Raw genomic sequence first — 11,092 nt, forward strand, 5'->3', positions numbered from 1 at the left:
ACATTGTTTATCTTTATAAATTACCTCTCAAAATGGTTTCCTTCTTGTTTTGCGACTGCATACAAACAGCTTTGTTATTTTAGATGTTGCCTAGTAGCCGTGGCTGTTTTATGAACTAACAAGGAAAATGTAAATGCAAGGGTGGAGCAATCATACACACATAAGAAAAAATTTATCAACTATATTGCTCACAAAATATTTACAGTGTCTTTCATGTTAAATAAGTCCTAACACAGTACTTATTTAAATACAATTATTTTTCTCGAGGTAACAGCAACATGGCACAGTCTATTACCAAAATATTAAACATCTTTCTTATCAAAATATACGGTGATGTTTTACTCTATCCAAGTACTTCAGTTGCAACAACACAACTCCTAAGTGTTTATAATTCACTTAATCAACTCATAAAATGTGATGAGTACAACACACAAACTTAAAAAGAAATCATCTTAACCAACACCCTGAATTATAAAATAAAACTTACTCAAATAAACTAAAATTTTATTTTAAAAGATCAGTCTTGAACTGCACGTCGGAATGTGAATGAAGAAAATGTGACAAAGTCATAATAGCAAAACAATGACAAAACATTATCTGTAACCTTTCACACGCAGCACCCGTCGACAGTTTGTTTCTCCTTGAAACGAAACCACATGAATATTTTACAGTAAAAATGTCAGTCTTGTCATGAAACTGCTATGAAAGAGAATCATGATCTCAAATAAACAAGAAATGAAAACAGTTACACCATGGATATTGTGACGTTGATTCCAAGGTTCCCGGTGTCAGCAAACAGCTGAGCAATGCAAGTATCGAACACGAGGCAGTCTGAGTTATTGATGGACGAGGCGATGCCTTCGTGGATGCTGCGTGGAGTTGCCTCCCAAGTCAGTCTGCGGCGGTGGCCGTTTAGCTCCAGTCTGCAGGACAAAACAGTAAAAGATGAATTGCTGTGTGAATTTAAATCACAGTCCGGCATAAATAGTATATTACGTTACTAGTTCTGAAAATAAGTGTTTACCGAGTGTGGTCCTTCCCATGCGAGACGAAGTCGAGTACGGGATTACCATACGAGTTCGGTACACACATTTTGGACAAGTTACGTACGATAGTTTACGCCATACTACTAAATCTGTACAAACCCTTATATATTTCTACCAACTAAAGGACTAAAAATCACTAGTCATAACCTCTAGGAGAGGTTATGTTTTGTTTATAACCATTCATTGCCACCTAAATACAGTATAATCAGCTGATTGGTGTCCGGTAAAACTCACTACAGTACAGTAATGACGTACAGTACAGTACGCAATGAGACCCCATTTGAATATGCTGGCGGTTCGTCAAAATAATGTAGTGTGGTAAAAAAAAATTAGGACCAGATTATCATATTGGTTGGGAATAGCATTACAAAATTGAAGCAATGCATTTCTATGACAGTTGATTGTAATGATCGATCACGGCAAAAATAACTATACAAAGGATGTAGGCCTATTTAATGTCTACATTTTTACTTGTGAAATTTGTTTTAGATGTTGATAGTTCTGAGACAAACTGATAAGTTAAATTAATGTTATATAGGGTGTCCCACGAAGGGGTTTAAACGTTTGATTTTATATTACGTGCCCATTCATGCACCGAACTTTTTGAAAGTTAACACAGTTTACAAAGTAGGTTATACAAATATTCTGGAAAAATTTCAACTCCCTAACCTTAGTAGAAACAAAATGGCGGCATATTGAAAAACGTTACTTTAAAAACATTAAAAAGGGAATGTTTGGTTTTATAAAATATTTTTATTGTTACTTTCCAGGGCAATATGACTTTTAAATAAAAAAAAAAAAACTAGAACATAGCCTAGTGGAAAACTAAAAATAAATCAAATAACTAATAAATAATAATAATAAATAAATAACTAATAATAAATCATGAAAGTAGTTCTTATAGAAAGCACATTGGTAAATTTGTCAATATGCCACCATTTTAGTTCTACTAAGGTAAGGGAGTTGAAATTTTTCCATAATATTTTTAGAACCTACTTTGTAAACTATGTAAAGTTTAAAAAAGTTTGGTGCATGAATGGGCACGTAATATAAAATCAAACGTTTAAACCCCTTCGTGGGACACCCGGTATTTATAAACATTGTTTTAATATATTGATTTATTAAAAACAAAAACCATGAAAAGTGATCACTCCGCTCAACTGGCTTTCACTGCTATGAAATCAACCCTAGTGCATGTTACACCTGATTACAGTTTTGGCAACCTCAGCTGTTTAGCTACATTGTGCTTATTGTACTTTTGTTGTATTGTATCTAAGGTAGGATACAATAGGCAGGGATTCTTTAATAGTATTGTGCTTACATTTCTGTGCAAGTTATTTTAATTTGATAATGATTTATGTTAATGAAATACCCGAGGTGTGAAATAACTAAAAATAGGATGTTAATTACAATTATCTGGTGTGTGGCAAAATTCATTAATATCTATAGTAAGTGATGACATCCCTATTGATTAAGCGGGCAACAAACTCCAGAATATCTCCACATGTGAATAAGTCCTTAAAAAAATTGTAGCAAAAATGACATATAAACAATTTTTATCAGTGCACCTATTGAGGGAAACTGAGTTTTTATTTTTTTATTTTAAATATTTTTAAAAATTGTAGCAAAAATAACATATAAACAATTTTTATCAGTGCACCTAGTGAGAGAAACTGAGTTTTTATTTTTTTATTCTAAATATGAGTTTTAAAAGACACTTTGCACACTAATTGTACATTATATTTTGTCTACAGTTAGGCCTATTGAGTTGTAATTAAATGAACCGTTAAAATATAAAGTTAGTATATTGTATGTTCAGTCAAGTTGCCTTTGATTTTTGTATTAATTTTATATGTCTTTGTTTTTAACAGTCCATCTGTAATTCCCATCACATTATCATATGTCAATTATCATTGTTGCATTTATTCGTCTCAAATCACCGCTCATAACATCACGTATTCATTTTTCTCTTAATAAATTATACTCTTTTATACCAAAACCTCGACTTTTTCCTCTATAATATAATTTCACCCCACATTTTTGGTCCTTTTGAGCCTCGGATTTTTAGCTGCATTCTTGTGGGGACGATAAACGTAGTCACATAGTCTCCTCTGTTTGCATAGTAAAATGAAGTTAATCAACTTGATAAATAATTAATTTGTTTTTAAACAAAAATGTTAACATAAAATTTTACATGTTAAAATTAATATAAAATACATACGCACCATTTCCTATTGATCGCAATTAAAATAAACTTAAGCCAAAATTTAGTTTTGTTCAGTTGTTACTCGGAGTAAACCAAGTAAAATGTTGAGCAATCAGTTATTTTGCAATCTACTAAAGTGCACAAAATGTCGCTTTGTATGACATCTAACTGTAGACAAGATTTCTCACCTGTATGCAAAGTGTTCAGCCTGTTTCCTGGAGCCGATGAGTTGTACGATGGCGAAGAACTGCTGATGTCCATCGTACTTCTCTTGTTTCTCCAGCACCAACATGAAGTGATGTCCGAAGCAACTCTGCATCATGACCCAGTCCACAGCTCCAGGCAAGTTGATGTCAGTAGCTAGGAACACAATGTCCTCGCCTTGCAGCGTGGTGATAGATTTGTGTGCTACCATCAAGTGAGGCATAACCTGCAATGTAGCTGAGTGTGTATAGTGCTCAGCAGGCAGCTGGGTGCTATCATGAGAAAGGTCAGAAGCTGTCAAGTCGATGGTTCAAAACCAGACCCAGCTAGTAGTGATGGTCAAAACCAGAAATTTTGAATCTAAAAGCGTAAACCGAAACTTTTCCAAAGATTTGATGGTTTTGAGATTTGGTTTTGACACTTAAAAAAAAAAAAAGTCTTTGGCATTGAAACAAAAATGGTAAATGAATAAAAAACTCACCCTACAAGTCTTTGCCATAGAATATAACCAGAAATTGTTGACTAAATATATGAATTCAGGAAAAGGTCTTCTGATTTTAGCCAGCAGATCAGCTCCTTACTAGTTAGTTTCTGTTAAAATGCTCTTTTTGCTAGGGCAAGCCAACCCATAATCTTATTACATACAAGATGGTTTGAAAATTATTGGAATATATTGAAATAAACCATAAAGGGAACAGTGATCTGTAGATCTACCAAGTAAACAGAAATTGTCGATATCCAGGCATGTACTGTGGATACGATATTCCCTGGTGTGGATTAACGTCCGCACTAGTGAGTACTACGGCTATCCGCAGTACTATCCTGATAATTAGACCAATTTGTTAATTACAAGGAAAATATGTGGTTTAGATTTCACTATAAACTGTAGGTCCCTCAGTTGCCATTGGCTGTATGGGCTATTAATTAACAGCTGTGTCTAAGGAACATGTCGGCTTTAGTCCCTAACAAGACTACAAGATCACACCACTAATCCTACACTCATATTTGGGTTAAAATACGCACATAGTGGCGTCACCATCTTAATTGTTATAACTGATGAGAGTCAACACAAGTTTTACATTTTCTCAAGAGACAGGCGACTCACTTTAAACCCCATGCACATCAAACATTTAGCCCACCTGTTCAAGAGTCCCTTGCCACTTGCAGCTGGCTCCGGGACACGGACAGGAGTACGGCCGATGCTCACACAGATCCTCGTGTTCTACTTTCTGTGGGTGAAGCAGCGACACATTGCAGCCCGAGGAGGAATACTTGCAGGGGAAAAACACTGTGTTGGCAACCTACAACACAGCTCAGCTATAGCAGTTCTACCGTAGTTGAGGATCAAAATAAGTTAACAGGCTACTGGAAATGGTTCTATGGGACAAAATTATGAATAACATTTTTTCCAAAATCGCTTAAACTTTAGCCAGATATTCGCCATTTTGTATGTTTTACATAAATTTTTTATCCTTACAAATTTTCTCAACCGATCTTCATGAAACTTTGTAGGCACTATGTATGTTAAGGTAAAGAGACCTATACCTATATAAAAAAAAAAAAAAAACATATAACTTGGATGTTTATCATTTAAATTACTAAAAAACTGTTACTTTTATTATAAAATGCCAAGAACACTTTCATTAAGTATTTAAAATTTGCTATTGAAAAAGATTGAATGACAAAAGCTGAAATATTACAATTTATTGTTGTAAAATAGGACTAAGCTAGTCAGGATGCACACCTCATTTGCCTTATTTTACAACTAAAAATTGTGATATTTTAGCTTTTTGGTATTTTCCTCCCTGTAGCGGCAAACATAGGTACTCGTTAAACCTAATGATTTAAATATATTTAAGTGAAAATCAAATCAGACAAATGTAAATTTGCTTAGTCTGCAGGTGTGCAGCGGTGGGGGTATTTAGAACAAGCCAAACTGAAAAGAGATAAAATATAGCACCTTTCATGTCATACCAACTATCTTAGTAAGGCCTACATGATTTTGTGACTTAGCATTTGATCTCTTGAGCTTGTAGGCAAGGCAGTAGTTATGTTTTAGGGATAGTTTTTAATGGGACCTAGGGTTTGATATCTTGAGGAGTCGGTTATGAGGGGGTTTAATGTTCAACGTAATTCTCAAATGTGTATATTTAGGGTTCATTGCTTAAAAAAAGGTGTTGCTTGCTGACAAGTTTGATTTTATCATAAAGATCAATAGGTGCATGTTTAATGAAACTGTCAACGTAATTAAATTATAGTAATATACCCTAAGTAGCTTTGGTATATTGTTCTTATAATATCAAGCTCATAAGCAGAAAGAACAACTACCTATGCGCTGCCGCCAAGTTTTCTTATGCTTATTTATCTGCTTACATCGTATGCTTACCTTCTCCATTGCAAGGTTACGAATGTTGCCAAGGGGTCCGCGACAGGTTGGGCAACAAGTGAGCTTGGGGCGACAATTGCTGCAGACAAGATGGCCGCTCTGACATTGTAGAATGGGTGGCAGAACATAGTCAAAACAAACTGGGCACTCAAACAGGGAGGCTAGGTCTGTGGACACTGGAACTGACATTTCAAACCATTAAAGTTAGGTAATAGGTATTATAGTTTAATTAATCATAACATCCATTTTGTAAAAAAATGATAGTATAAGTTGGCCAATTAGATCTGACTGGGTCCAAGGGAGAAAAATGATGTTTATTGATTTAGAGATAAACAAATTTGACTAACTCAACACTCAGCTAAACTTATACAAAATCTGAAAAAAACTAAGCATATTTAAAATCACAGTAGCTTACCAAACAGATAATGGTACAGTTAGTTTACACAACAATCGTGTGAAGATAGTTTACGACGGTGGTTTGAAAACTTCTAGGAGTGTCGTAAAGACTAATTATGGGAGTTGATTACACTACTCTACCTACAACCGTTTTTAATTAAGTTTGTACAACTTATTATGGATATTGGTTCTTAACGCCACCTATAGGACATTGTTATCAGGGTATTGTTAATCGATCATCAAAAGTTGATGCTGATAGCAATACTAAACACGTCTGCGAAGATGATGTGATCGGAAGAATAGGTACTACAATTGTTGGGATTGTGCAAGACGGCGATGACATTTCCATGGCCAGGGGGGACAATGCTTGAGTCTACACAGCTGCGGGAGATGACAAAGTCTACATGGGAGATAAAACCATGAGAAATCCTAAAATGTTTGCTGCGATCACGGTAGATGATAGTGATGGCTACATGATTGTGAAGACGATAATGATGGCTACACGATTGTGAAGAAGATGATGGCTACACGATTGTGAAGACGATAATGATGGCTACACGATTGTGAAGACAATAATGCAAGTAGAGAGGTTCATGATTTTGCCGCCATTGCGAGACACCATAAGGATGCCCTACACAACAGCAGAGACGATTTTAAGAAGTGTTTCACAATCAGAGAAGATGACAACAACCCTACACAACCCCCGGAGATAATGAAAATTTTGCCTTGATCACAGAAGAGGTTGACAGAGTTTCCAAAACAGCAAGAGACTAAATGGTGTTGCTCCTCTTACTGCTGTGCAATACTCTTTTGCTGCGACCACGGATGACAGTGATGATGTTTCCTTTTTTGAGGAAAATAGCCGGAATTTTACAATGATCGCAGAAGACAACGATGATGTCCCCACGACCGCATGAGATGATCACGATATTACCTCAAGTTTAACTTGATTGAAAATCACAGTCTGGTACCTCTCTAGTATAGTAAAAATTCTTTTGCATCTTTTTGTAATATCTTCATTTAAGTGCCTTTGACATGGTATTTATTTCAGTTCAGAAGGGGTTAAACTTAAGTTGGCTAGTTAGGGTTTTTAACTGCTGCAGATTTTTTTTGTTTACTTGAATAAAACCCCAATAACCTTAAAATACTTTATGGAAGGAAAGAAAGTCAGGGGTTGATGTAGTATTACCAGTCCAATAAAAAAATTTGGTAAAACTAAAAAAGATTTTGGTACGGCATTAAGATGGTTTTTAGGTAGGCCATAGAGAAGTAAGATACAAATCAAATCACAGAGGAAACATTCAATGCTACAATCGTCTCCAACACCAGTCGCTTGTGTTCAGTGCAAATTCTATTGGTTGTCCCCTTTCGCTCTCCTCTCACTGTCTTGTACTTCAGCGCTCTTGCTGTAGGAAGAGCATGTACGATACAACTGCTCTTGTAAACAATAGCTTTTCAGGCTCTTCCTTGCTCGGTTCTAGTATATTTCTGCCTCACCATTCCAGAGCTAAAATACTTGCTTAAAATACTTAGTAAGCAAACCTAAAATAACTTACCCTAATCCCTGCGGAGTAGGCCTACTATGGAAGTAACGTTAACAAGACCTGCCTACCAAATTAATATCTAACTTAACTTTGCCTATCTTAAGTTGGTTATGTAGGCCGCAAGAAAGAAAAACTTAAAATTTTACCAGAAACAGACGAAGTCGTTGGCGCAATCGTGTTAAGGCCACTAGTGGATGTGTTAGTTGTACTCCGCCGTTGTTTTGAATATGAAGTGTTTGTTAATTTATCACACATTTTCCTGGTGAGTAACGGCAAGTTGTTTAATCTGTATTATATCTGAAAAAGATGCAACATACATATTAGGCTACCTACTGTATATATTTTGAGCATAGCCTACCGGGTGATCTAATAGGAAAAATTTTGGGGACAGTTCCGCAGAGAACCTGCAATATATTATCAGATGAATAACGTTATATATATATATCAATAATTATGCAATTCAATATAACTTAACCTTCCTATGTTTTTATTTCACTAGCTATGTAGGCCTAACTTAAACATTAAAAAATTGAGATATGAATTGTTTAAAATTGTATTGACATCTTTCTCAATAAAAACAATAATATAGGCCTAAATTATAACCAAAAACTAATTAAATTATTTAATGAAAAAAAAAACAAAAACAAAACTAGTTAAAACCACAAACTACGATAAAGGAACTTAAGTCTATGATTTTGCTTTTAAGGAGATCAACCGTTGCTCCTGAGAAAATTGACGCAGTTATCTATAAGGCACTGTCAATATGATAACTAGTATAAAATAAATACAAAAAGCTTCTTTAACGATTTTGTTATTGTTTTATTTAAATCTTATGGCTTAAAATAAGTTAATCTCGATGCAATATTAATATAATCGGATCGTTAACTTATTCTTAATCATATAGGCCTAAGTCAAGTTAGGTATCATATGTATTGTTATTCATCAAAAAATATAAGACATAAGACATTTATTCATCATTTATACATATGAAATGCATAGACAGGTCAAATTGTTGGTAAATACATCTCGTATTCAGTCTTGGGTAAATAAATGTATAAATATATAAATAACAAGGAATTCAGTTGATAAGTTAACTTATTCATATAGATATGGTAAGTTACTGTATCATATATATATAGGCTATATATATATATTGTTATTTATCCAATAATATAAGTTATCGCAGGTTCTCTGCGGAACTGTAGTAGGTACCCAAAACTTTGAACAATGCCAACACTCCCAAATATATAGGCCTACCGTTTATTCTAGCACTGGCCTAGTCTAGAGATGGTTTAAAGTTACGCAGAGGATAAGCATCCGGTAACAGGACGTGGATTAGGCGTCCGGCAGTTACTGTCATAACCTAACCTAACCAACCAAACTTGCTGATAATGAAAAAAATCAAATGAAGGTTAAATTCTATTCATAACATAAAATTATAAATGCCAAAAATTCTAACAAAAGATGTACAGTTAAGAAGAAATTACATTCAAAGCAAAATCTGTGACAAAAAGTTAAAGAAACCGATGGGTTTCGAACCAGGGACCTCTTGGATATCAGCCGAGCACTCTATCCACTACACGACGAACAACGCTGGCCGAACATCGTATCGTTGTGGTAATGGCATTTCGGGACCCCACAACCCAGTGACGTCACTAACGGACGCCTAATCCACGTCTGGTTACCGGACGCGTATCCTCTGTGTTAAAGTTATTAGCCACATGTAAGTTATAGCACAGAAAACATACTACTATAACCCAGAATGCCAACCGCATGGTAAAAAGCATTAAGTGTTTTGAGAGAGCTAGCATGGCAACGCTGGTGGCGCTGCCTACGAATTGACAGGCAAAGCTCTCTCAAAACACTTAATGCTTTTTACCATGCGGTTGGCATTCTGGGTTATAGTAGTATGTTTTCTGTGGTTATAGCTAAACTTACTAGCTTAGGCTTAAACAGGTTTTTTAATCCTTTGGACAAAGGCCTAAGTTAACTTAGCCTATAGGAATACGGTACTAGCAAAGAACAAAATTTACAGATTTAGCGTAAAATGTAAGTAAAAACTACCTAGTTAGGCCTACCTCATATAACTATGCTAATAACCAACATAAGTTAATTACTAGAACCTAAGCCTGTAAGCCTAATTAAAACTTGCACATGTCAATCAAATCAAACTCAAACAAATTGATACTCAAAGATAGCCTTTAATACCTATTCAATTATTAATACCTTACTAAACTTATAAATCAAGATGGTGAACAGAATTAGTATAGATTAGGCCCAAGTTATGTTAATCATTTTTAACTTAGGTAGGGCCTACCCCAGGCCTAATGATATATTTATTAATTGTACTTATTAGCAAGTAAACTTGGGCTCTTTAAATACCAAATGCAGCATACAAATGTAATAGATTTTTTTTTGCTTACTACTACTAGGCTATTGTAAACATTTTCTTGGCTAGGCCTAACAAGCACAACACAAAATCAAATCCCACAGGCTTTTGGGGATTTCTAATAAGCTTTACTTTTGTAATTAGATACTATGTGGAATTGTAAAGTATCCTTACTTTACTTGTATTTTTGCAAGGTAGGTACGGATTCAAACTAAATAATATAATTTAGGATGTTGACACGCGACAAACTGTAATATTATGGTTACAATTTTTAATTTAATTATATGAAGACCAAACCTAGGTTATGTTAAACATCAAACAACAACAGCAACTGGACTGGATTGGACGAGAGTCCGTACAAGAAAAGAACGAGACTAGACTCCTAGACTACTACGTGCTACTACTCGGACTGGGAGTGGGACTGAAACTGTTCTTTGAACTAGAAAATAGAAATCTAATAGCATAGATAAAAAGGCTACGTGGAGTAATTATCCAAGCCGCCTTAAGGGCTCAGAAAAAAAAAAAACTAGAAAAAGGAAATACTACCATAGATAAAATATACAAGGTTAGTCTATGATACTACCATAGATAAAACATAGTCCCCTAGGTCCTAGGAACTACGTTTTATCTATGATACTACCATTGAATTTATATCTACACTATGGTTAGATACACTATCTACACTATCTTTGTAGATATAAAGTCAATGATACTACTAATAACACTGGTCGGCCTGGCGCACACATTAGATTTTTTGAGAGGCCGATAAAAAAATCGGCCAAAAATAAATTGCCCTTAATTTATGTCTTGGCGCACACGTGGTGATTTTTTAGTTGATTATGGATGTTTTCGAATGCGTAGCTATCCAAAAAAAAATGGACTTTGTAGAATTACCCTTTGTTTGTGCTCTTCTAATTAGGT

The 11,092-nt window shown here is 34.9% G+C and overlaps 1 protein-coding gene across 2 annotated transcripts; it reads right to left on the reverse strand.

Moving 5' to 3' along the window:
* Positions 1–165: 165 nt before the first annotated feature.
* Positions 166–10,516, reverse strand: LOC128987461 (E3 ubiquitin-protein ligase Siah1-like). Of its 2 annotated transcripts, none has more exons than XM_054408316.1 (6): positions 10,346–10,516; positions 7,929–8,079; positions 5,843–6,024; positions 4,596–4,757; positions 3,441–3,682; positions 166–923 (listed from the first exon to the last, which is right to left on the reverse strand). In XM_054408316.1, the coding sequence occupies exons 2-6, from the start codon at positions 8,035–8,037 to the stop codon at positions 746–748; spliced, it is 873 nt and encodes a 290-aa protein (XP_054264291.1). In that variant the 5' UTR covers positions 8,038–8,079; positions 10,346–10,516; the 3' UTR covers positions 166–745. The 2 variants fall into 2 exon arrangements, with proteins under 2 accessions (XP_054264291.1, XP_054264290.1); XM_054408315.1 differs by having other exon boundaries at positions 10,351–10,515.
* Between the last annotated feature and the right edge of the window lie 576 nt (positions 10,517–11,092).

This window comes from Macrosteles quadrilineatus, unplaced genomic scaffold (assembly GCF_028750875.1).
Source record: "Macrosteles quadrilineatus isolate MER2022 unplaced genomic scaffold, UCM_ALF_1.0 Scaffold_2__2_contigs__length_208266976, whole genome shotgun sequence".
NCBI lineage: Eukaryota > Metazoa > Arthropoda > Insecta > Hemiptera > Cicadellidae > Macrosteles > Macrosteles quadrilineatus.

Coding starts and splice junctions, on each gene's coding strand:
- LOC128987461 (XM_054408316.1), bottom strand. CDS start 8,037: ATGTGTGATAAATTAACAAACACTTCATATTCAAAACAACGGCGGAGT. Junction 6,025..7,928: donor AACGACTTCGTCTGTTTCTG/GTAAAATTTTAA, acceptor TTGAAATGTCAG/TTCCAGTGTCCACAGACCTA. Junction 924..3,440: donor GCTGAACACTTTGCATACAG/GTGAGAAATCTT, acceptor TTTGTCCTGCAG/ACTGGAGCTAAACGGCCACC.